The 27,552-nt window shown below is 42.4% G+C and overlaps 1 protein-coding gene across 8 annotated transcripts in view; it reads right to left on the bottom strand.

Moving 5' to 3' along the window:
- Window positions 1-27,552, bottom strand: part of TMEM108 (transmembrane protein 108) — a 162,547-nt gene that overhangs the window by 19,507 nt on the left and 115,488 nt on the right. The window contains exon 1 of one of the 8 annotated variants that reach the window (XM_032704891.1): window positions 17,586-17,650. The exons of the other annotated variants lie outside the window; for them this stretch is intronic. Coding sequence (XP_032560782.1) covers window positions 17,586-17,622 — 37 coding nt within the window. The 5' untranslated portion in view covers window positions 17,623-17,650. Of the gene's footprint in view, window positions 1-17,585; window positions 17,651-27,552 lie in introns of those variants that run through there. 8 annotated transcript variants of the gene reach the window in all.

The following is a 27,552-nucleotide window of genomic DNA, read 5'->3' on the forward strand; positions in this document are numbered from 1 at the left end:
TGGTCCTTACAAATATCAGCTTGTTTAGCAGTTTCCAGAACTCAGGGCTGATTAAGAGCTTGCTGCTCAAACAATGATTTAGCACGAAGCTGCAGCTGGCGTAACAAGAGAACCATGCCACGTATTTTAACCTTTGCTGGAAGATTTGCCACATCTGTAAGTAGTAATTCACCACAGATTTTTTCCCTGTGTGCTGTCATGGGTGGAAACATATGGCTCAAAACTGCAGAGACTTCATTTGGAATTTCATAATATGAAAACTCTTCATGGGGACAGAGGCTCTGTGCACTCCCTTGTCCAAAAACACATAGAACAAACCAAAAATAATTTTAAAAGCGCATGAGCCTTCCTTGGTCTGACAGCTCCCCTCTCACACAAAGCTTGTCCAGCCCCAGCTTTGCAAATGCACGTCCCTTCCTTTCCAGCCTTTACTTGGCAGCAGTTTTTGTTGGCAGGATGCTGTTGCCAAGGGAGACAGAAAGGATGTGCAGCTGGCTTTTCTTTCACCTGCACTTAGTGCTGCTGATCCTATTTATGTTACTGCAGAACCTTTGGCTTCTAAGAGACCTACCATCAATGTCAGCAGACCTTTTGAAGAGTTTTGACAATGACACAAATAGCTGTGGCCTCTGATGAAAAGCTTAAATAGGATCTTGCCAAAGAGAGGATGTAGTTGGTGTTACTGATGCTAACTCAAGCAAGGGTATCCATTTCACAAGCAGCGATAAGAAGGGGAAAGAAGGATTCAAAGCCATCTTGAAAAGGTTTCTGAAAACTCCCCAAACAGTCAGTAACTTCAGATATGTAAAAGCTACATGCTTAGCCTAAGGTATCTGAGGCTCTGGCAGGCAACTGACCCACCCACAGGCTGACTGGTACCCCAGAGAGGCTCCTCTCTTGCCATTAGCAAAAGAGGTAACATTGAGGATGATGAGCTTTAACTTGATGTCCAGCCTTCAGGTGATGAAAATTACTTGAGAGGAATCCCACTTCATATCCCTCTATGTATTTAGATGGCATCATCATAAAGCAAGCCCTAAAGGGATAAATAAAAGTGATGTCTGAAAAGGTGAAATGTAGTCCCTGTATTGTGATACTTTCAAGGAGATGAAATTCCACTGCTTTGGACATTCAGAACCAGTTTCTACAGAACACCAAACAACAAGCCTTATACAGCAACACTTCACTGGCACAAAGAGTAGACGAGAGCAGGGCCTGACAGCCTTTCCATGGGGATGGATTAGGAAGCATTTTTCTTTCTCATATTAGAGGGTAAGTGGGCAAACACAAATTCAGCTGGAGCTAGGAGCTATTGCCTCTCAACAGAACAGCACACTGAGGATCAGCTACACCTGACCCCTGCAAGGCAAGATGTCTGGTAGCATGAGGAAGTAGAAGCCACTTCTTCATGCATAACCTTTTTCCAAAAAAAACCACAGCTCCTAGGCCTGCTGCACTCCTTTCAAAAACCTCCCACTTGCTGCTGGAGGTAACCAAGTCAAAGGCTTTGATTCCAGCACCAGTTTATATGTCTTTTCCAAACCTAATTTCTTCAAGACTAAGCCTCCAGCTGTAAGTAACACCAGCTTACCTATCAATCAAGAACGCTTATTCTAGACTCAGGATACTCTTTCATTATGGCACAGTCATTTTTAGCTTGTCTTTTCTAAGGAAACATTTACAGGAACAGGTTGTCTATCCCGCTGTCTGTCTTTCCCAGTAACTCCTGATCCTGGCTGATTTCAAATATTGTAACATACTGTAGGACAAGTGGTGAGGAGGCGAGCAGAGCACCCTACTTGTGGATCCCTCGGCTTTGACAGTGGAGACTTTTTTTTCCTCTACTTGCAAAAGCTGTGTTTAAATTCTCCAGCTGCAGGTGCAGAAACATTCATATTGCAGCCAGAAGGGATGCTATAGTTATGCATAGGCTGACTGACTTCTACAAACCCTGAAGGTATTTCTGTCATTTCATCTGTTCACTGAAAGTAATCTGGATGATTTATTACTTATGCCCCCTTCAAACACATTATTACTTCCAAGTGCCTGGGTATCCTTGTACTGGATCTCTAATGAGAGATGGTAATGAGAAGCCTGCACTGATTTGTTATGTGGGTAGGCAATGCACAATAAGAAAGTAATTATTATATTTACCTGCAGGAAAGCTTTACTCTGACTTTTTGACCATTGCCCAGTTGAAAGAAAAGGGACACTGCCTCAGAATGAGTAAATGTGGGGGATGCTCGTTCAAGTTATTTACTGTCTCAGTTTATCATCTGTGCAAATGAGAACAAAACCAGGTCAAAATCAAGGGAGTGAACATTTCCAGTATGGGGGACTGGGGACTGGTTTGGGGATACAAAGGGTCAGATGTGAATGGGAATAACTCCCAAGGTAGGCTTGGGACATAACAGGGAGCAAGAGTTTCCATGTCCAGATTTTCTCCTGTGCTGTCCAGAACAGCACAAGGATGTAAGGCTACATATAAATCAGCCAGAAAGCGTGCTCTTATTATCTGCTGGATTACACTAGCTAAGCCTCTGGAGTGGATGTAAGGTTGCTGGGGAAAGAAGGGAGCTGTTACTTTCCACTTCTGTTCATCCTTCCTACAGAGTAGTGACAGCTTTCCTTTGGCTTCTGGAACAAAAGTTCGTACTGCCTCTTTGCTGTCTTGAATTGAACCTGGCTTTAGTTAAAAAGCTGATTTCAAATTAACTTGGATTTTGTCATGGACCAGCTGCACTGAGCCACATGGGTGGCTACTCTGTGAACTACTCTTCAAGAAAATCTACATATGGCCCAAGGGAGTCAACAAAGCCCCTCCACAGCCTGCAAACAAATGAAGGTGCACACCTGAAACTCTAGAGTGTCAGAGGTGCATGTTGCATTAGGACATGCAAAGATAAAAAGGGAAAGATCAAGTTCCCTTCTTCAAAATATCAGCTGCTCAACGCAGAGATGAAGAATGTTGTTTTTGCTCTATTAGGTGAACTGCAAGATTGCACAGGTATTGAAATATGGATTTTTTGCCATCCTTTGAAGCTGGGTATTGGTCTGGAAGGAATGATGGTCCAACTTGGTACAGTAAGTCATATATACTTACAAGTAAGGTCACAGCATAAGATGGATATAATTTCTGCTAATGAGAGCAGGACTCCACTGCTTATATTTCACTCAGTGTTATTGCTTCTGAATAAGATTCAAGAGGTGAAGATAAGCAATATCATACACAAAGAACAGAAGGGTGAGATGACATAGTGACACAGCATATTTGATTAGTCAGAGGATCAGTAATTCAAATGGAAATACATGTGAAGTTAGGAAGAGGATCTCACTTTATAAAAATATGCTCTATCAACTCTGCAGTTAATTCACTTCTGCAATTCATATTTCTTATTCAGCATGAATGCAGTTACACAACAAAGTAAAATGTTTTGCCTTTATGTGTGCATGGTCTCTTTTTAAATGCTCATTTCCATTAAAAAGAAATAAAAATGCACTACCAATGTGTTTGCTATTTTTTGGAATGCTATTTTGAACATGTGTTGGTCTTGTCTTTTCACAGGAACATACTGTATATCTGAAACATCATTTACATTCAATGATTTAAGTGTTCATAGTGGACTCAGATCATTAGAGTTTCATCCTGCCTTAAATGTGACAGGCTGGCACTGTCATACGCGCTTCTTCACATGATCAACACTGAATAACTCTTTGGAATTATAGTAATAATAATGAGCATACGCCCTATTGCAGCATTATTTGCACAGTACTTTACAGGTTAAGATATTTATTCGTCTTTCTTTTCCAGTTAGACCTGCCACTATTTATACTGAGGAGAGAATTTACTTTACCCCTTCCTGAAATGTCATCACCTCCACACTTAAATTTTATTTTGGAAGGAAATTGGACTGACAACCCTAACAATTTCTGATTATTCACAGAACAGCCCTTGTGAAGAGATTAAATGTACCAGCTTTTCCATGTTGCCCTGTCAGCACACAGCCCTTCAGGGATCTTCTCTTGATGTGAAAGTTAGCTCAGCCTCAATGCTCATTCATCCTTGACTTCTGTTTCGTTAATACCAGTCATGTTGTTGGTGATATGACGTGGACATCTTATCTCTCTCCTTCTCCCTCCAGCAACTACGCTGGGAGCCTTATTTTATTTCAGTCAGGCTATAACATAGTTCCCAAAGTGCAGTACTTACTCTTCAGCTACTGCTGATAGGGCTGGAATTAGCAGGCAAAGTAGAGAGTGGCTGTTCTTCTACCTCTCCCCTGCGCCATCTTCCCTCCAAGAGCACAGCAACTGTGCAATGCTGCACAGCAACCTTGGATGGCTGCTGAGAGCACCAAGCACTCAGACACCTCTGCCTTTATAGTACCAGGATATCCCAGGTGTCCTGTGCCAAAAAAGCATCGCAGCAGCAAAGTCCTGAGGTGCTTGTCCTGATGCTTTGCTGTGTGATGTGTCTCTAGCCCCATGATCCAACTGCTCTGCTCTTGAGGGGTATTGATTGTTTTCTCTTGGAAGGGCAGAAATGCCAGCCATGGAACGGGAACATTCGATTTTTGGTAGTGTCAGTGCCTACATCAGTGGTAGCACCTGGCTTCACTGCACTGTCCTTGATATGTGTGACTGCCTGGGTCCCAGGGAGGGCTTGAGATTTCCTGGCGCATTGGCAACAAACCTCCAACACAGCTGTGAGTTGTTTCCTTAGAAACAATGCAAGTGTGAACATACCCAGAGGTGTGCTTGGAAAGACAAATTCATCTCTGAAATAGATAATAACATGTTTTTACTGCCTACACTGCTCTGTTCCAGGCTTTCCTTGGTCTGAACTTAATTTATTAATATAGAAAACATAACCTTGAACTAGGGCACAGCAGAGATATTGACAAACGAAGAACTTTCTGTTCAAGCACTTTGAATGAGCTACAATTAAACATCACTCTTGGTCCTCAACAGACAGATGCTGGAAGAGCTGTGTGGCAGTCAGATGTTACACTCCTGTGAAATGCAATGATAATACTGACATAAGTGTCTTGTCACGCTTTTGCCTTATTACATTTTCTCTCTCTCTCTCTTTTTAAGCATTCTCAGCTGTCATTGTACCCAAACAGCAAAATTATTCCCACAGTAAAGTGCAATATCAGAATGCAATTTTGTTTGAAGACAGAGCACTAAGTGTGGCATATCAGTGTTAAAGCTGCAGGAGAACATTAATCCTTGCATTAGCATTAACTACCATGGCTAAGAGAATATATTAGCAACAGCCTTAGTAAAGGTCAGGACACCAAGAGGAAGGAATATCAAGAAGCATTATACGAAGGACACAACCTGAAGATAAAGAAGGAATTCTGAAGGAATTTCAGCCCTGTTCAATATGAGTTGAAAGGACTGGATGGAAATAAAAACCAGAAGGCTTGATTGAGGGACCAATTCCAGGACCATTGATAGCAGCATCAGAAAAAGACCCCTGGAACTGATGGTGGCTTCTGCTGCAGCAGTGTAAATCCAGGACAACTCCTCTGTAATTAGTAAGACAATTCAACATACAAATGACTCTGAGAGGAGAACACAGGACACAGTAAAGGAACTCGCAGAAGTAAAACACGTTTTGGAGCTGAAGACCAATGACCAAATTAGAAATAAGAAATAATTTGAAGATCAATGGCAATTAAGAACTGGAAGGAGTAGTCAAAGGAGAGGAAAAGCTCATTTTTTGTTCTCTTCAAATCTGGGGGCTGAGTGGGCCACCTGAAGCCATCATGACAGCTTAGCACAACCTTGTTTTGGTGCTTAGGTGCTTAATTTCCCCTTTTACCTAGTTTTTTGGAAATCAGTGTTCCAGTCAAATAGGAGATTTAAATAAAACTCAAATACTTGCATACCAAAGATGTGAAAAACAGCTGCTTAGCCCAAGATTATTCACAAACAGTAACTTGTGTATAGTGGCTACAAACAAGTGATCTGGCATGAAGTAAGGCCAGTGACTGAAATCCCTCAGATAACAAGAAAACTGCCTAAGGTTGTATCTTGGTGCAATCAGAATCCAGCTTCCTGTTCTGAACGCTGCCTCAGCAAGGCACTGGAACAAGAGCTGCTTCCATCTGATATTGGAGGCATCACCCATGTGCCAGAAGTATCACACATGATCACACTTTACTGAACTGGGACCGGGATGGGAGAAAGCGGATAAAGCAGGGGGAGCAGCAAAATGGACATGTACCTCTGCTCTCACAGAAGAGTTTTGAGGGTACCTACAGCAAACTGCTCCTTATGCAGATACATCAGTCTCCCAATCTGCTGTGCTCACTTACTGTGTATTTATTCTAAAGTGTCCCTGCTGGGAGCTGCTCCTGCATGCTCATTCACTGTCAATTACATTGCCAGAAACACAGCAGCACCTACAGCAAGGTTTCTATTACATTACAACTATTTCCTTAAGATGACCTTGGGTCCAAGATATTTATCAGGAGTATAATAAAACAAAAAGAGGAAAAAATGGCACAGCAACAGTTTTCAACAATTTGTTTGTGAAGGTGGTGTGATTTGAGCTTGCAAATTACAGGCAAACACTTTGTACTTGCTACGGTAATATAAAGCATCTCTTACACAGAGCCCCGTGTCAACTTCTGCCTCTGTCTAAATTAATGCTTCCAATTAGTCCTTTTTTATTGTCCATCCATCACAGGAGACTCACTGTTAGGGCTTTCAAAAACACAAATCCATATACTGATAATTATGAAAAAATACATTTAGCAAGACACAAATGTTCCATATTTATCAGTAGTGCATTGGGCACTTTACAGGTTTTTTTGTGACACATTTTTAATTTCTACAGTCAGATTCATCTTTGGGTTTAGTAACTAACTGCAGTCAAAGGCTGTATAACTCTTTGCACTGGGTTCAAGCTTGGTTATTTTATTTTTTCAGCATGTCCCTTGAAAAATCATCTAGCTACCATGGACGTGTCCAAGGCACTAACTGATCTTCCAAGCTACGTGACATGTACCATGTAGGAGGAAAAAAATATCCAGACTTATTCCTTGAAATTACATCATATTACCTAACTTATCCAATGCTGTTTCCAAACCTTCCCTCTTTTTATACGTAAAAATCTTTGGCACATGTTAAATATGTATGTGGAATAGCTTAGAAAAGGACTGAAAGGAGGGCAAAAAGGAAGAATGTACCTAAGGCACTGACCAAAATTATGGTTCTCTAATAAGCCTGTGGTTTTAAGAGACACATAACTGTCACAATGATTATTTAACAGGGCTAAAATTTTTCAGGTTTGGAGTCAGTCCAGATGTGATATTTCCAGAAGACAGGAGAAGGAGCAACGCAGGCTCAGCCCTGAACTGAAACAGAGACAGTGCTGTCTCTACTCACTCACTGGGGTCTTGGGAGTGGCTGGACATGAACATGCTTTCACCTCTGCACTCTTGACAGTGCATGGTTAAAAAGTGAATATGATGATAATTCTTACAAGCTGTTTTAAAAATGAAACCTGAAAACAAAAGAGATATTTACTTTTTATGTGGAATTGCTCGAAAGCAAAACATCTAATACCATCCTTTAACCCGAGCAGGAGATTTTCAGATTCTTTATTGTCCAGTCACCCACAGAGAGGCTCTGGAGGCACAGGGAGAGCATGACCTCCCTCAACAAGACCCCTCTGATAAGACGGATGCACTGAGTTATCTTAACTGCTCTATCTTCCTGCCAATTGTAGACTTTGAGGGGAGTGTGGGACAGGCATGGGGAGGAAGGGGAAAGCTGGAGAGCTCTGCCTCTTGTTTCTGGAACGGCAGAAACAGAGACGTGCCCAAGGTCAGGCTGAGTCACTTTGCAGAGAGAGTTGCTGTGCTTCAGTTCTGCTTGAAAGGGAAACATTTTAAATCTTGCTCCCTTTGTGGCTCCAGAACAACAACTGTCCAGTGAAAAAGAGGGGGCATCCCAAGCTCTGGGGCCAGGCACCAGATGTACGTAGCATTAGGGCTTTCCTAATGCATGCAGCCCATATGAGGGTCTTGGAGAAAAATCACGGGGAAAGCTTAGCAGGGATGAAACCAGCAGGTTGCTGCAGAAATTATTCTTCAAAATCCTTTAAGTTTTAATAAATATTCAGATCTTTTTCTACAACAGGCTAAAATGTTTCCTGTGTGATTCCATGGAAGCTTTTTAATTCTAGAGGGTGTTCAATTATCCACAAATGACAGAGGTACAAAGCCACTGGAACACAGCTCTCCAGTCACATGGATGGATGAATGGATGGATGGAAGGAAGAGGTTCATTTGGCTTTTCCTGCAGCAGAACTTGGGTGAGCAGGCCCCACCTAGCCCCTCATTTTCAATTCATGGCCCAGGCAACCACACATGCTCGACTGTCTTACAGGCTCTCTAGAACAACAGGCCTGACCCCTCAGCTCATATGAGATGTCTGATCATACTGAAACCCAAAAAGCACCGCCAAGCTGGAGCCATCCTGGGGCTGGCTCTATACCTGGACAGCTACAAGGCCAAGAGCACTCCGTTGTTTCACACTGTTTTTACAACACCCTTTGAGCCATCAGTGCAGATTGACCCCTCCAAAGCTCCAGTTTCATCATGGTGGCACAGTTTACTAACAGGATCATGTCAGTACATGCTTCTCCCTGCAACTCCCTCCTGAGACAGCCCTGCTGAGCTACTAGCCTTAAAAAAACCACAATAATTGCAAGGTGGAGGAGAAAAGGGAGGACAGAAGGGGAAGGGAGAAAGGGAGTAATATTTTTAGATGGTAGGACAAAATCATCAATTGTAATCTCTGTTTAAAAAGATAAATCACCCATTCATTCATTTGTTCTCAGGTATGAATATGATCAAACTCACCCTCCACAGAATAAGAGTTGCTGATGGTAGCTATGCAAATCCATTCCTAGCAGGCGCCTGGTGAGGTACATTTACATGTTTTCCTGTGTTGTGTGTATGATTATGCTGAAGAGTCTTCTTGTTCAAAGATGAAATCTTTGGACTCACAGGCTGTCCCTCCTGTGTACCCACAGGCACAGACACATTATAGCAGCAGTTGTGGGGGAATAAGGCTGGGCATATCAGTGTTACTTCTAATTAACATACACATTTATATTTCATGGGGTTCTTTTTGTTCATCTTTTTATCAATAAACAAATCAGAAAAAAATGTAATCCATTACAGTTTAGATCTAGGCTCCTCTTCCAGTAAATATATCAAGGTATTTCATTTGTTGGAAATTAGAAAAAGCTATTGACACAGTCTGCCCAAGGAAGACAATACCATGGATCAGATGGAGCATACTGAGGTGAGTCTGAAGTGTTTCTGCTGGGAGAGGAGATATAAATTCAGACATGCAAAGCTCCTTGTTAGTCTCTGTTACGTCTAGACCTTGAGCAAAATTGACTCATATGGAATGGAAGCATCATCTCTATGTACAGCAAAATTTTCTACCATGTATGCATGGCATACAGCTTATGAAGATAAAATCAATTTAAAAAGATGCCTCCTCACGCAAAATGAGGCCACAGTCTCATGTGCTTAACTGCAAATATATGTCATGACGACCGACACTCAGTTGAGGTGGAAGAATTGAGTGCTCTGACTCCAAATCATAAGAGGTAGAATCCTCTTGAACTGGATGGATGAGAGCCCTGGCTGACAAATTGACCTCAGCTAGACCCAGAGGGCCTTGCTGAGGGACATGACTGTCAGATCAAATAGAGAATTATGTCAAGAGATGTCAGGGGATGGCCAGCCCATTTGGGGAGACTTCTTTTAAAGGTTTAGGAGTAGGAAGGCTTGATTTCATAACTGCTGTTCATTTGCAGTTTTTCTAATACGGCATGTGACAATCCAATACAGGCAGGGGCTGGAAAAAATCCACTTTTTGTAAATACGCTATATGTTTAAGGGGTTTTAATATGTCTGTTCCTTTTAACAATTTGCAGTTTATAGTTATTTTGCTTAGGTCAAGAAGCTTATTTGAAGATGAAGGGGCAGATTTGGTGGAATTTTATGTGGAATTTCATGCAAGTGCTCAGCTTGACAGAAAGGCTGATGCAAACACACTCAATGGATTTACGTGACCGATCCCTCAACATTTTGATGAGATGTAGTCCACACTTGTGTTCTGGGTTTCTAGGACTTGAAAGTTTGTATCTTTCTACTGCCACCAACATGTCAAGTTAAAGCCCCAAACCAACACTTAAATGCCAGTATTAACTCTTTACTACTCCCTGGAATGGGGAAGATATTAGGGACACCCCTGCAGATAGTAGGCTTAGAGCATTGCTATAAGGAAGGAAAGAAGGAAGGCAGGACAAAGGAGATACCCCAAGACAGGGAGTAGGGAGAAAGACAGAAAAAGGAAAAAGGGGAACAGAGAAAAATAGGAGTGGAAAATGGCAAATTTTCCTAGCAATATTGGATATAAGAAATATGTTCAGAATAAATCATGTTATCTGCAAAAGTTAATTGTTATACATGGCAAAATCCTATTTCTGATCATTGCACAAACCTCCCATTGACACGGCTGAGATATTTACTCCGTGCTGAATGCATATTATTTATACTTTGATTCATATTTGGCATCAGAGCTGGAACCGGGCCTTTCATGCAGAATAAATCTGAGATTTCTCTTCAACCTCTGTTTAACATTCTAGGAAAAATGAAATTCTTCATCAATATGTACAAACTGCCAGGATGAGTTCTACCTTCAGACTGGCATTTCAGTGGAGCTGTGCTGCTGTATTTCAAAGTAAAACTTGGCCTTCTACTCTAATTGCTCCCAACTCTAGAAATATTGAATTGATTTTCTTCAGACATGAACTGTTTTCTCCTTCATCACCGAGGTCTATAAAACAAGCTGAGTTCAAATTTCCTAGCGTCAGCTGTTCTTGAGTTATGAGGTCAGAGAAGCTGCAACTGGAACAAATAGGAATAGCTGGTTTCTCTTCACACCCACATATCATAAAAACAGCTGGGCTGATTTTGCTGAGAGTTCTTGAAATATTCACCTTTAGACTGAGGCCAAACCTGAGAAGTACACTGCCACCCCACAAGGAACTTTCTTGATAAAATTAGGAACAAGTGAAAACTGTCAGAAAGCCTGGAAACAGAAAACTATATGAAGCCGTAAGAGTGGTTTGTTTCCACAGGAGTAATTAACAATTCCCATGTCTCCATCATAAATTAGCTTTGGAAGAGCCTACGTGCTCCTGAGTGGGAGTGTGCCTTTCTTCTTTCCTAGAAAGGACGTTTTTGCTCTCAACATGAGATAATCATAGGCTGTTCAGGGTAATTTTAATCCTTTTCTTGTGTCTGACAGACAGGAACCTTGCTATGATGACTGTTGTGAATGTTTGCAAGACTTAACCCAGATCCTTGCTCAGCACCTGCTTTGGCAGCCCCATCTTTCAAGCTGAACCTTGCAGCCTAGACCACACCCAGAACTGCACTTGCAAAGACTGCCCAGGGGTTTTATCATTGTCGTGTGTTTATGTGGTTTTTCCCCCCCTGGAGCTGATGATGGGTGGCCCCAGGGCAGACTTCGTGGTGCGGACCAAGGAGGAGAGCCAATCAGAAGTTTTAGTAACGCCTCTGTGATAACATATTTAAGAAAAAACTTGTTGCGCAGAAGAAATTCCAGCCAGGGAAGAGCTGACCAAAGCTCCCGGGCGGCCCCGCTGCCTCCCCCACCACGGTGGGAGGGGTGGGTGATGGCAGGCCGGCACGGGCCGCGTGGCACCTAGCCCGGAGAGAAGCGACCCTGCAGTCCCCGGGCCCGCCCCGTGAGAAGCCCATGATGGAGCAGATGGATGCATGGGAGAAGGCTGTTACCCTCCATGGAAGGCCCAGGAGGGTCAAGAGACTTGTGGCCCGTGGAGAGGAAAGCCCATGCCGGAGCAGGTTATTCCCCAGTAGGACTTGTGGCCCTGTGGGGAACTCATGTTGGTACAGCTCACCCTCAGTGAAGGATTGCATCCTATGAAAAACCACTGGGGTGCAGAGACCCCCTGCACCCCATGGAGGAATGACCTTCAGGACAGTAGATATGGAAGACCTGCGGCCCAGGGTGGACCCATGTTGGAGAGGTCCATCAAGGACTTGTTCCCATGGGAGGGACCCCACGGAACAGGGGAAGGACTCAGAGCTTTGGCTCCCCTGTAATCCATGGTGAAGATCATAGTGAGGCAGGTTGTCCCCCTGCAGCCCATGAAGGACCATCGAGGTGCAGAGACCCCCTGCACCCCATGGAAGAGTGACCTACGTGATAGTAGATTTAGAAGACCTGTTGCCCTAGGGGTGGACTTCTTTCCCTGTACTGATGTGGGGGGGAGGAGGGAGAACATGGAAGGAAGGAGGGGTGGGTGGAAAGTGTTTTCAAGACTCTTTTATTTCTCACTCTTTAGCTCTTATCCTGTTAGTAATAAATTTTAGTACCATTCTCACGTTGAGTTTTGTTTTGCCTGTGTGACTTCTCCCAGCTCTTAATGATTTTAGTGGGTGCCTAGAATCTAGCCAGGGTAAACCCACAACAATCATCATCTGATATATTTATGCCTTTCACATTGAGACACATTGATTGGATGAGGGGCCTTCACTGTATTAGGCATTGCAGGGACATTGTAGTCATTGGCTCATTCTCCGATGAACACTTGTACCTGTGCTTGTCTTCTGCAGCTTTGGTTAGAGCAAACGAGATTTTTAAAAGTTCTAACCACTGGAAATAAAAGCCCCAACTCCAAATGCTCATAATGGAAGGTTCAAGCAGGAATTTGAGTCTGGTGCTTAAAAAACAGCTTGTTTTTCTGCATGCAAGATACACAGACAAACAATAAAAGCTGGTTTAGCTCTAGTCCTTTTTAGCTAAAAATTATTTGCACTGGAAAGCCTTCTGACCAGCCTAACTGCATGCACATCCTTAGCCAAAGGCAGTGGTTATGAAACACCATGTAACTATCCCATTTCACATGTCATTCCCTGGGACAGCATGAAGACATTGAGGATATCACATGGGGCCACATGTGAAAACATATTATTACTCAGTTGTCACGCTGTCAAAAGCTGCAACCACTCACTGCTCTAGTGAGCCATGAATGACTTGTTTTGCTCCTGCTCAAGCTCTCCTGGCAGATATAGAAATACTGAGACACAAATGCCCACATCTACATCTAGAAGGAAGGGATGTTGAGATGCTGAAATGCATTTTTTACAGTGATCAAGGACAAGTGCTGTGGGCAGAAGACAGCAGATTCTCAAGGACCCAGGTGCCTGCTCTGCCATTTTTGCTTCATGCTCCTAAGACAAAAAGCTTGCATAGTCCCCCTGTGCCATCAGGCTTCCCCATCAGGTTCAATCTCACCCTGGTGGCTCTGATGATGATCAGGGCATAACAAGACACAAGGGGAAGCAGGATCTGCCTGTCCATGAGGCACCTGCAATGCACTGAAATCACAGGGGTTGCAGAAGCTGAGGGCAGATTAGGACCCATTACCTTTTGGCTATTTTGAGAAACCAAGTGTAATAGTGAAGCTGTTCCTCTTTAGAAATGGGTGACAGTGTTTGCATGTTTTATGGAGATTTGTCTCCAAGGTGCATGCACACAACCCCCATTTCCCTAGTGTGGCTGACATGGGAATGCTGAGAGGTGGACAGACAAATTAAGATGAAGCTTGCTGCTCAGACTTTCAGTGAGCATACAGCATTCTTCTTTTAAAATAATAGGATAATGGTAGTTATAAAGCATCTGCAACTCAGCATTCAGGAAAACAGGGAAATTTGATTAGAAAAAGATTTCAAACCCCCAAAATAATGATATACTGCAGTAGAAGCAACAATTAAAAAAACCAGATCAGATAGATGTTAGTGAGGAGCAGAAGAGACAGGCAGTCAGCAGGGCTGATGGATATATCCCAATAGAGAATAGGCAAGATTTTGTTGTACTGAATATGAAAAAAGTTACATTCAGTGGGCAGGTTATCCTGTGTTACTTCCAGCCTTTCCAGTGGGCAGGTGATTTAGTATAGGCTCAACTGCCTGGGATGTGTATGAAGCTCTATGTTCTGGCCACAACAAACCCTGGAGTGTGCTCTTGCTGTCCATATTGCAAAAATAAGAGTACAGGAATGATGTCCGCACCATAGGGAGTACTGATGCATCGTTAGTTTTACGGATCCACTTCCTGAACATGTAGTTAATGAGTCCAGAAACTATAAACACCAAGCCACAAGCACACCCTGTTGTGTCTACAGACAGGTGAGCATGAAGAACTAGACATCATGTGGACACTTCTGTTTTATTTCAAAAGGAACCTCAGAAGCTGCATGCAAGGAACATCAGCGAACACATGGAAAGTCACCCAAGCCTTTACATCAGTTATGCTGCCCAGCCCATCACTGCCTTTCCAGGATTTGCCAAAGGAACCCTCTTATGAAGCTGCAGAAGGGCTACTCCTGGGTGCACAAGGATGGAGCCTGTTGTGTCCCCATGGTGTCCTGGCCTCCTCCCACCCAAAGTGGGGCAGGAGCCTAAATAAAGGGTCTTACTATGGGATGCTGCAACCAGCTGGCTTTTTAAGAATATAGTAACAGATCTGTCTGTCTATCTCATCTATCTACCTACCTACTACATACACTTTTTAGTGTCTTTCTAGATATAAAAATAAGAAATATAATCTCTATACACCAGTGTAAGATATTATGTTGTTACAATAGTTCAAAGCATTTGATGCCAGGTTTCACTGTTGCTTTGCACAGCAAGATATCCTCCAATTGATCCAATATATTTTGATTAAAATAATAGGTGGAGAGTGAAGTACACAGAGTTGTCCTCACTCACAGGCACAACAGCAGCCAAAGACGAGGGCACAGTGGCATGGCAAACCAACCTCCCTCAGGTTTCTGTCCTCTACAGGGTAGGAGACCCTGCTGACTAGCTTGCTACTGAGTGATAATCGGGGTAGAAATTAAATGGCTGGAACATCTGCTTGCAAGTACAGAGGGGGGCAAATAAGAAGGGAGGGGGAAACAGTTGATACATAGCAGTTGCATAGAGCAGTAAATATTAGCATCAATTTTGCTTATCACAACACAACTGCACATTCATTACAGCTTTCCACGTACCAAATCCATAAGTCTGTATGTGCTGAGCCAGTGGCTTGCCATAGCAAGCAGCAAATAATGAATGATGTATTACCCCTCTTTTAATGGATTGGTTATTTCAACCTTGATGTGATGAAAAAAATGACAGCAATTTTGCTAATACATGTGTTTTCTGCTCTCCCCCTCCTTTCAAGTAGGGCAGAAAGGTGTCCTTTAACATTTACAGCCATGGAAGAACACAATATGTATGATGGTAAGTGACTATAATGTAGTATGCCATAAACTCTAAGTACCACCTGGTTTGAAAGGAAGCTGATATGAGGTATAAAGAAGGTATTTTGCGCACGACAGAGGTAATAAATTTAGAGTTTGCTGGAGGATTTAGATCCAACTGGAAATAAATTCACTGCAAATATTTTTGAAGTATTGTATAGCTACATTAAGAAAGGATTCTGCCACTGAGTCAAAAGTGCTTCTGGTTTAGCTGGTGATATTACAGCTTTGCCAGTCAAATACTGATCATATCAATCAGTATTCTATTTCATACTGATGATGGGAAATTTATGGCATGAGCAATGTTACTATATTCTCCATTAAAATACAACATCTAATTCAATAGCAAAGAATTGCTGGTTCATGTCATTTTTGCAATAAAGAAGAAATTGGATAGGTGCATCACAGCCCTCTTCCTTTCTTATGTTCATGAGGCCAAGCTGTGACCAAGAAATTTGAAAAAGCAGCCAGAAGCAAGTCTCCATGAGCCTAAGCCCACTCCCAGTATGTAGCAACTGAGAGACCTTGTCCCATGGAGTTCAGAGCAACACCACCCAATTCAGCCTGCACAAATCCAGGAGAAGCAGGTGCAGTGGACACTCCAGAGTTCATTTCAGGGCTGGCAATGCTGGCAAATTCTTAGGATTAAAAAAGATTCATGTTTGTTCAAGGCAAGATGCTAAGATTCAGGATTTGATCCTGAGGCCACTGCCATCAGTGGAAAGATGTCCACCAATCTAAAGGGACTTTGGATAAAACCTCTACCTTGGCTCTCAATTTTGTACCATCTTTTTTGTCCTACTGTGCCCCCACAGAATGGCAGAGGCCCCACACTGCTCTAATCCTTGGCAGGAGCATGAAATCATGCTGGGAACTCAAATAACTCCCATGGCATGAGGACAGCTCTGCCCTTCTGTAGGGCCGGATGCTAAACCAGTGTTAAACACTGCCTGCAGCCAGCTGCACGTTCTCCAGCTGCTGCGGCTCTCATCCCTCAAAGAAGAGCCACCACCTCTTGGTGATATGGCAGTCCTCCCTTTTTTTTGTTGGTTTGGACATGGAAGTCCCTGCTACCCCAAAACTTCTTGACCCTCACTGGATATTAATTTTTCAGCACTCCTGTTGCTTATTGGAGTTCCCAGTCTTAAAAGTTTTATCAGACCAAACAGACTGGATCCAGCAGTGGTGGGAGTTGCTCCTGATGTTTTATCATCACAAATATTACTGTTTTACACCACAGCTATCTCCTCTCCCTGATGAACTCTGACTAGCTTGTTTCCCTTCTGCCACTTTGCTTAAGTCACGTTCACCCTTAGAGAAAAATGTGGCAGCACCATGAACAGGAATGGAAAGAAGCTCTGTCATATGGAGAGACTAGGATGCAACGTGATTATCATGTTAACCAACTCACAGCCCTTCGGATACTTGGCCCACATCCAGCAAAGTGACATCAATACAATGCTCTGGGCACACGCTGCAAGTCGTCAGATTGTAGCAAAATGTCAAACAGCATCCTGCATGCTATACGGGGATCTCAGGAGCTGATCAGCTGCACATCTGGCCAGATCCACGCACCCTCAGCAACACATGCAGCATTGCACAGGGCAGCAGCACTGCTCACCCACCCTCTTTTGAGAGCCATTGAAATCCTCACATGAACACTTAGGGGCAAGCAATCCAAGGAGTACCCTTCACAACTTTCTACACCAAAAATTAGATGCAATAAGATAAAAATATTACATGGACATCTGGCCTTGTCTTGCCAATAGAGACCCTTTCTTGTGGGATTTCTATACGACTTTCTACTGAAACTTAACTATTTCAGGGAGCCTTGTGTGCTTTGGCTTGGTAAATCATGGATGTGAAGCCATATAGACCGCTGGAGCCCTAGCAGCTCTGGCCAGCAGGGTTCCTCATGCTGATGAAATTCTGGCACCCATCTGTTAATGAGATGTAACCCACCCATGGTGGGCAAAGGCATCGGGCTGCCAGTTAGAACACTTTCCTGGTGCTGTCACACACAAACTGGGCCAGAGCCCGATTCCAGGCATCATGTGGCAAATTCAGAGTCAGGACTTTGCTTTCAGTGGCTTCCTCAGGCTTGGTAGCAACCTAGCCATGCCCAGTCTTGCTCTTCTAGCAAATGAAGGTTCATTTCCTAGCCAGTTTATCTTTTGTCTTTTACCTAATCCATCAGTGAAGTTACAAAGTTGAATTTCCATGGCAACAGACTGTGAAGTCCGAGAGAAAGTATTAGGAAGGATCAAGCATCTGAAGTAGATCTGGGAAAGGGAAAGAACAAAACTACTTACAAAAATTAACAGTCATAACAGAGGGAATAAGGAAAAACAGAAAAAGGACAAGTCAGATAATCTGCTCCTAGTGTGAAGACTCCGTTGTTTTTCTGACAAAGCCATCGCTGGTGAACACACCCTTTTGTACACACAGAAACCCCATTTGTTTCTTTGTTTCCTTTGAAGTCAATAGCAACTCCAGCAGGTGCAAGATATGGTCATCCAGGGACCTACAGGGAATTCCCAGCCATCAGGAAAATTCCTGGTATCTGCCTCTTCTCACTTAGTGAAAGCCCATCACATATTTTCACAAGCCTCTATTGAAAGAACATCACCACCTCCACAGATAGTGGGACAGAGTTGGAGATTTTAAACATTTTTGTCTAAACAGAGAACATGACAATGCATTTTTCCTTTAATCGTCTTCTCAGAGGTGTGGTGACCACAGCCTAAATCCACATTTAATTGCTGCCAATTGCTTGCTTCTTGGCATAGCCCTAATGCAGGCTCCTACCTCATGACAGGGTGCTCCCAGGGGACCAGTTGCCAATGCCCCCAGCATCCATATCACATGCCTCATGGAGACAGTGGGGTCAGCAGGGTGAGCCCAAAGATGGATGGCACAACTTCAGTGAGGGTGAGCAATGGGGGAGCCAGGTGGGAATACAGATATCCCTCAGTGATGCTGTCATCCCTTTGGGGTTGGATAAATTGTCACACAGGAGGCCGAGTTGTTGCAGGAAGGCTGGCACTTTTCTCATATTTTTAATAGGGTCTCCTGCTGTGCCTGAGCTGCAGGCACTGAGGTAGGCCCCGTGCAATGTGCTGCCATTATTTCAGAGCTGTCACACAACGCTGGGGCTGACACTGTCTCAAACCCAGTACCTCACCTTTCCTTTAAGCAACATCATATATTGCCTGTCCACCTTTGTTACCACCTTCCCCTTCCAGGCAATGATCTGGGACCTACAGTTCTTCCGAGAAATCCAATTAAGGATGTTGTATGAGCCTCTCTTCAGATGAAAGCCAAAGATTCATTAAGCCACAGGCTTGCTGCCTATATCCAAGGAGTGAAGCACGCGCTTCCCTCCGGCGGTGCTCCCTCCCCTCCTTCCCGCGCGATCAGCACGTGCTGCACATCAGAGGAGAAAAGAGGCTTTGGGGTCTCTGCGTTCTCCACCTACAGGGAATTCTTCTCCCTTATTCAGGAAAGATAGTGGAGGTATGCAGTACCAGACCCTGAAAACATTCTGGCAATGTTTGGAGGGGAGGCAGGCAGATACGGAGAGAAACCTCTAGCGCTTATCTGGGATTTATAATGTGCATGGGCCTTTGTGACTTAAATTACTGCCATTTTTCCGCTGCTTGATCTGAGAGCATATTTGAGTCAATCTGAATATCAAAGAAATTCAGAAAGGCAGTGGGACAAGGAGTAGGGCAGAGAGTGACAGGAAAATAAGAAACCAGGGAGGCGGTACAGAGATGGTATTGCAGATAGACCAGATTAAGAGACGAAAAAAAGAGGTGACGTGCCTGGCCAGTAGGCAAAATCCACTTAACTTAAATACGCTTATTTTTTTCCACTTAATTTTCTCAAATAGACATTTTATGGTCTGTTCATAGGCTACACATACTCTATTTGAAGAAAAGGTTTTCTGACAGTGGGTGACAGGAGAGCTTTACAACAAACTACTATAGAGCAAGCCCTGCTGTCAGTCAGTTCCCCAGAACCGCGTCTTCAGAATAAACTTAGAGTTTGACCTGGCTTCCAGGGATGTGTATTTTGCGCACTTGGCCAGAAAGAAGCATAAACAAAACCTACCAGATTAAATGACCCTCTGCAACCTTGAAAACTGAAGGGGAATGTACGTGTGCATGGTGGGACACAGCAGAGCTACTGAGCTCTCCAGCCTTCTTCATGTGGCTGTTGATGGCTCTAGGAGGTGGAACATGTTCATCTCCATAAAACGAGCAGGAAGCAAATGTCCACAGCCCCTCTGCAAAAGGACCACATGGAAGAGCTAATCGTGCCTGAAAAACCAAACCAATACTGGTTTTATTACTATTCCCTTTTCCCAGGAAATTACTCCTTGTCCATAATGCCAGGAGAAGTCTTGGAGGTATTGAGGGAGAGCATGCCAGCTCCACGGCATGTTCCACATCACTCTGATTCTACAGAAGTCCTTTACTGGGTCACAAGAGCAACTCTCATACATGAATAAGAACCATAGCCTGTGTTTAATATGCAGGGATTCACCAGTAGTGGATGACAGCACTGCTAAGAAGAGGATGGCTGTTTGGAAGCTTTATTACCATTGGCTTAAAGGCAGTAGGAGACATTTGCAGCCATAAAATTTTATGCATACATATTATGTGTCTGTGTATATAAATATATATCTTAACATATGTACATACACGCACACACAAACCTATAGTTAGAATTTTCCCACTCAAAATTTTATTCTGCCCCTACCATGTAATTAGCATTATTATTCTATTAATTAAAATGTTCTGGTGTCTTGAATTTAAAGACAAACACATATGGTGGCTTTTATTACTAGGAGTATAAAATAATCAGTCTTTGTTTAACTCTGAGCTAAGATTCCTCTCATTTTTCCCTACATGCCATTTTGAGGATTAGTTTTGCTGTGATTTCCTTCCCTCCATTACTGATATTGAAATATTCTTACTTCTCATCCTTCTTTCATTGCTCCTATTGCTTTCACACATTTTCTTCACATGGTCATGGGTACTTACTGTTTTTATGATTTGCACATTTTCACCCATCTATAAATTGGCTCACATACAAGCCAGTCCAAATTACATTTTGATTAAAAAAAGAAGACAAAACAATGTCATTTTTTCCATCCAGCTTTCAGACTGGTTTTGCAATGAGCCAGCTAATGAAATCTTGACTTGTTTATCTGCAGTTTCCAGGCTGGATTATAGCTGCAGTTGGGGGGCCATTTTCTGCCTCTCTGTTTTGTTGAGAATCTACTCCAAACTTGGCAGCTACTGAAAAGTTGCGTGCTCTTCTCGCAACTTGTCATCTTCCATCCTTATTCAGGCACTCAACTTGGCTACCTTTTAAGGCTTATAACTAACATGTTATTATTGTCTCTGAAGACTCTTCAGACTTTGACTCCTACCTATTGGAGAAATTCTGATTTCTGTTTATGTACTTGCTCATAATTTGGGTTCTGTTTCCAATCTGTCACTTGCTAAACCATCTGTGCCATCTGGAATATGCCTGGTCCCAATTTGGTGGAATTCTCTTCGTTATGAAATTCATGAGATGCAGTCTGCAGATGCTTTCACTGCTTCTCTGACAAATTTACTTAATTTGGCAGCTTTGAGGTTTGCATTTTTGTCAGTTTCTAGGCCCACATCTTGTTCTTATTATTGTGCCATAGATGGTGGAGGTATATGCAGCATGGATACATATGGCACACGAGAAACCTTCCAGTTTCAACAGCTTTGACATACAAGTGAACACAAAGATTTGGCTACCCAAGATCCTTATGAGCCATTTTCCCTTGAAAATACCATAAAGTCACAGGCACTCGAGAGTGCAGGGGTGACATGAAGAAATACATAACTGCACAGAAGGTCACCATCAGGTTTATATTCCAGATTCAGTTGTGCTGCAGGTAACAGCATCTAGGAAGAAGCGGATTAGCCAAGATACTATCTCAAATATTTTACTAAGATGAAACCATACCTTAGCCACCAGTAGATAAACCCTTCTGTCTGTTAGAATTTTTAGCTTGTTGGAAACAAAAACATCCTAAGGATCTGATTTTGGTGCTTTCCAAAACAACTAGATGGGCCCAATAGGCTCACAAAGACTGATGAAACTGGCCAAACTTTTAAAGGTTTATCTAAATAATCCCTGGCTAAGCACAATGTGCTGGATCAACCATGGGTAAAATGGAAGCAAACAGGGTCTGCGTGCTTCTAAATTTGACATTATGAAGGTTACTCACTTCTCAATGTCCAGAATGAAATAACTTACAGGAAAAAACTCTTAATTTTTTATTTGCTGTCTCACTCCTTTTCTGAAACAAATTCAGCTCCCAGGAACTAATGTTTTGAGGTAAAATGGTAGAAAAATATGGTCCAAAGAGCACAGATCTTAAAAAATAGCCAGAATTAGAAATGTATTAGATTTTATGTGCAAGAAAAAATGAACTTTTCCATAAGTTTTCTCCCACACCCATTTAAATCATGAGTTCCCAGACAGAGATCATCAAATGTGAACACGTAAAGTGAAGTATGTTAATATGTATCTAGTACCTTATAAAAGCAATCTGATTTCCATGAGGGTAACCCCTCCTAGCAGAAGTAATTTGGAGAAAATATGAAAACCAAGGTAATGAAAAACTCTGAAAGCCAGATGGTACCTAAGTCCATCCTGCTGTGCCTACCTGTTTTTCTTTGTCAGTCCCCCATGGCTGCTGAGGCTCAATTCACTTCACATTATGGCATTAAACAAAAGTTTTGATGATTGTCATTTAGTCTGCTAGACTGTCATCAGAAAACATTCAAAGTGAGCATGTGGCCAGGGAGAAACCCTACCAAACCAGGTTATGCTCTACATTGAGAATGAGAGAGGACACTGTTTACAGCAGCCTCCACTGAATAATTTCCTTATAGCTATTGACACTGCCATGTGTTTTGTATGGCAATAGCAGCTCTTTGGAAAAAACACTACAGTAGGATAACAGCAAATAAGAAAAGGAAAACCAACAGTCTTTGCTGGTTACATTTTCTTCCTCAGCGTAGAGAGTCACAAAGCTGTATTTTGCATTATTAAACATCAACCCAACTGCCGTACCTTGAAGTTCCTACTAAGATCGGATGATCAACCTGATACCAGGTTATGGAGGTATACTGCATTTCCATGTTCTAACTTTACTTCAGATATCTTGTTAATTGTGATTACAGTTCTGTTTAGTAATAATAAACTGCACATGATAAGGTTATGTGGTGCTATCTGAATTAATATTTGCTAATGTCATTAGTGTAAAATACTCCTTTGTAAGAGTGGTGATGGTCTGGATTGATGCTAATGGGCACCATCCCAGCAGGAAAACGATGTGTGCTTCTTCATGAATGCTGGAAGGACGTAATCTGCTAGCCAAAATGTCTCTCCTACTGTTTATAAAGCAGGCCCCCCCCCAACTACCCCCCTTTTTACAGCTCATTACTGAACAGTCTTTTAAAGGGATTGGCTGCTGTTCAATTTCATGGCTTCAGAGTTGCAGAAAAGCACCTTTCAGGGTGTCTAACCTTCCCTCCAATCTCATGGCTACTCAGTGTGCAAGGTAATATTTCACTGTGTCTCTTGCTCAGAAATACTCTTTTCGTTGCTGCTGTGATAATCCCAAACAAGAAGAAAATCCATGGATCCTGTGTACTGCAAGTAATTAGAACTGTGGCTGCATATCAGTCCTGCAAAGTTGTTTGAGTCAGGATTTTAAACACGAAATGGCTTTTGGTGGATTTAGCACTTGGTCTCTGAATAATACAGTCTATAAATTGAGAGTGCCTCTAAAAGATGACATTTTTATTCTTTATTGCCCTCAATTAGTGTTGCTATAATTTCAAAACAAAGCTGATATCTCTGCTGTTCATAGGATACTGAGATTGTGGTGAAAGGTATCACATTGTTTGTGTTGTAACTTTTTAATTCTCCTAACAATTTTTATGATTCCCTTCAAATAATGGATCTCCCTTGTGCACTCATATTTTCACTTTTGATTGTAGGCAATTAATTTTTATTACCATAAAAAAGCCTTCTGACACTGTTTTATGATAAGCTTGTTTTATTTATCTAGTCATTAGCCTGTGATGAAAGCGACACCTCTTACAGCTCAGTCTAAAACCTTCTACTGGCAACATATACAGATCTGCTGTGATGCATTAATCTTTTATTAGATTACAGTTATTGTAAAAGCTGGCATTCAATTGTCTAATAGGTTTTCTTAATTCTAATCTTCTACACTCTAAAAAATAGCTAGAGGTAGGTGCTAAAAAAGGTCTGAGGCTTTACTGCAGTTGAATAGTTTCCTAGGCAAGAACTGGTAATTACTTACAGGCTTTTTAGAAATTAAAAATCCTTTTATTTCATTTCTAGCCACTGCCACATTTTAATAAAACATTTGCAAATTCCTGAGAGCAACAAACCATTACTTGACAATGAGTGATGTTTCTGGGTGGACTCCGTCCTGGGCTTTGATTTCTCACCACGGGGTGGGACTGAGAGTGGCTGAACCAAAAATCTTTGTTTGGGATGACCAGAAGTGCAAATTTAGGAGTGTATATTTTTGTGGCCTTGGTAATTGCTGCAATAATAAAATATGTATTCACCGAATACAAATTTTAATTAACAGTCTCATGTAGTGCAGCTGGAACATAAGATGACACTAGCCTTATAACTATGGAAAACATACTAAAGAAAACCAAGGAAAACAGGTTATAATTTCATAGCGCAGAATATGCTAAGGACTGAAAAAAATGCTGTTTCCTGAGGAATTTGCCAGGTTTTTTTTTCTAGCTTCTTTCTAATTCACTTACAAACGCATAAATTGTTCTAACACTCCTTAGGTCATAAAAAGCAAATTGGTAGGGTAAGAACTGTTTTCCCTTGTCAAGTTGGGCACCCTACCTAGTTACAGAACTGAAGACCGTCTGCTTCCTTCTCACCATACCATCATGATCAAAGGAATAGGATGCGAAGATTTCCCTCATTGGAACATGCTGCTATTCAAAGCCCTTTGTAGGCACCTCACAGCAAAACACAAGTGTCTGGTATGAGATGAAAAGAGAGAGCGCATGTGTTTATTTATTCAGGATGGCATTTTGCTGGCCCCAAAAGAAATGTACGTATGCATGTATGCATGCATGTACATCCGTAAATGGGGGTCGTTAAGGAGGGGAGTGCTGTCAGTGGGGCTCTCTCTTTCTCCTGGGCAAAACCCCAGCCTTGAAAAGGACTCACAGGCTGCCACTGGCTCCTGGTAAGGCTCTGCCATCCCTTCCTCTGTTACCAGGCAACATTATCAGTGATGCTGCACATGTGCACTGGACATTAATTACCACTTTCTGCTTGCTGTTTATATTTTCATTTATGCATTTTCCTATAGAACCATGAGGCATTCTCAAGCGAATGAGATTTTCGTTGAAAGGCTGTCTGTACCCATTAGCTAACAGATCCAATGGGTAAAACATGCCCTGGTACAGGGAAGGAGGAAGAGTCCTGTGCTCCTGCTCAACTTCAGCCACACTGGATGCAGCCTCAGCCCCAGTGTGGTTGGGAAGGGCCATTGCCTGCAATCCAGGGCTTCCTGCTATGGCAGGTGTTTATTATGCTGAGGAATTAAACCCTCAAACCACCAAATAAGAGTTGCATTGGGATCAGCGACAACTTTACTTGAGCTGAGTATTTCAGCATGTGAATGTGTCACCATCCAGATAGTCAAGGTGTGACTTCGTCTGGTTTTGTAAAAACAGATGTCAAGAATCAGACATGTGAAAAGGCAGGCAGTAGTTATAAAATTTTTAAGTACTTGTTACGGTGAGTGCATGGTGATCTATCCCCCTGTGCAGGAGAGACAGGCACTCGAGGAACAGGAATGACATCTATATAGCAATTCCTCGTTCCTTCACTCTGATATATAGAAAGGCTGTTATTCAAACAGAGATACAGTCAGGAGACATCAGGGCTTGGGTGAAATGTATGGTGCCCCCTTTTACACAAGACAGAGCCACAGCACAGGCCATTCTCTCTCATTCGACCCAGAGGCCTCATTTCTTAGCTCCTGTTTTGAGGCCTGTTTTCTACCAGCTTTAATTGCACACTGCTGTTTAAGGGAGAAGCAATGAGCCACACACTGCATGGCTATTAATGGAAATCCCGTTGGTGTGGGGGGACAGCACAGAGCTTAGCACATGGAGAATAGCAGCACTGAGCTAACCCTGCCTGGGTCAGGCACTGGGGGTGGGGCTGCAGGCAGGAGCACATGGCATTGCCACCACCTGGCCTCCTCCACTGGCCTGCACACGTGTACACGCTGAATAGAAATTCTGTACATAAAGAGGCTAGGGTCTGTGAAGAAAAATGTGGAGAATAAAAGGAAGTGAACTTGCTAGGCACATCCACTGACCCATCTTCTGGCTACGAAGGTCTCAATTTCTGAGCATCAATGTCAGAAATGTCACAGCATTCTGATTTTGACCGGCTGCTACTACTAGCAATCCTCCAAGAACTTACTCCCTGACATTCACACTGTTTCAGATTGAAGTGCCCCAAATCATTAGTCCCATTTAAAAAGCAGGTAAGGTTTTGATGTTGCAGACTCTCTCACCACCATAAACAATATCCCCTTTTTGCTTCAGAAACACTCTTCCATCATTGCTCCATGCTAGTGTAGTCTCTGTGTCCACAGGCAGCCTGCGCTCTCTCTCTCTCCACACACACAATAGATGAGAAAATGTTCCAGAAGACACATGACATGATTTCAGAAAGGAAGAATCATCCATCTGTCATCACCTTGCCTCTGGTTTCACTACACTGACACAATACTTTCAGTCTCTTACAAGATCCTCCAAGAACAAATTTAGGTATATGGCTCTTTTAATCCTCATAAATCTGGAATTATCCTAATTACCATGAAGAGACATCATTAAAAAGGAATGGCTGTGTAACTACCTTCTCAACATCACTGTCACTACATTGACAATTTAATTAAAACTGCTGTGCACTTAGTTTGTATCAATAAGGAAGATACAGAATTTTTTAAATTCTCAGGCCACACTCATCAAAATGTACCTCAGTATTGCTACTTAGAGATTACAGCAATTAACAGATTTCATCATTTTTGAAGATACATGAATATCTCAAAAAAAAATGCTCATCTTTGTATGGGATCTTCATGCCAGCATATAAATGGAGTTGACTAGAAATAATCATCTTTACTGCAAAAGACATAACCCTGAGTGTATGAAGGGCATGTTCATTATATAATACCCCACAATTTGTCCTGTGCTTTGCTGCCTGACAGAAAAAATGAAGAGGTATGTGAGAGAACTAGAAGGCAAACAAAGAAAAGATTAATTATAAATTTATTGTGCCAGTCTTTGTCAGCAGAAGTCTACTCTGACTCTGGTCTCGCATGCTCAGGTATAAATCTGAAGCAGTTGCCTCGGTGCCTGTGGACTTACAAGAACCAGGTTCTTACCCATCAAGAGCTGCTGCCACTGTCCTTCCCAGATCAAAAACTCAGGGAACTGTTTCAGTGACTTCTGCCACTTTTTGTGACTTCCTTCAAACATGGAAGCAGCCTCACTGAAAATATCTGCTTTACTTTTTAATAAAAATATGTTTCTAACACATGTGAGCCCTTAATGCTTCAATATTGAAAAGCAGCTACATGAGCCCCAAAAGCACTTTCTAATCTCATATTATTTAAACCAATCTCAGGATTTCTCAGAGCCTGACTAATGACTTTCAAGCACTGCAATGACCCCAGCTGGTGATGTGATATCCACTTATTTTATTTACTAAATTACTTTATAACAACTGCTTGCCTTTTCACATGTCTGATCCTTGACATCTGGTTTTACAAAAGCAGGGACAAAGTCTGTTCCCGCAGGAAAGCTGTGGCACTCACTTCAGCCTGAACCTCTGCCAGTATTTTTTTAATCTGGACACAGAGCACTGACAATATCCTACCTTCACAAAGCACAGCTTAAGACACAGTTGGCCAAGAGATGCAAAAGATGCTGACATAGTAAAGGAAAGGCCAAGCAATGAAGAGAAAAGCCATCTCTGAAGTCAGAAAGACTGAAGCACAC

The sequence above is a fragment of the Chiroxiphia lanceolata genome, chromosome 1, assembly GCF_009829145.1.
Source record: "Chiroxiphia lanceolata isolate bChiLan1 chromosome 1, bChiLan1.pri, whole genome shotgun sequence".
NCBI classification, from domain to species: Eukaryota; Metazoa; Chordata; class Aves; order Passeriformes; family Pipridae; genus Chiroxiphia; species Chiroxiphia lanceolata.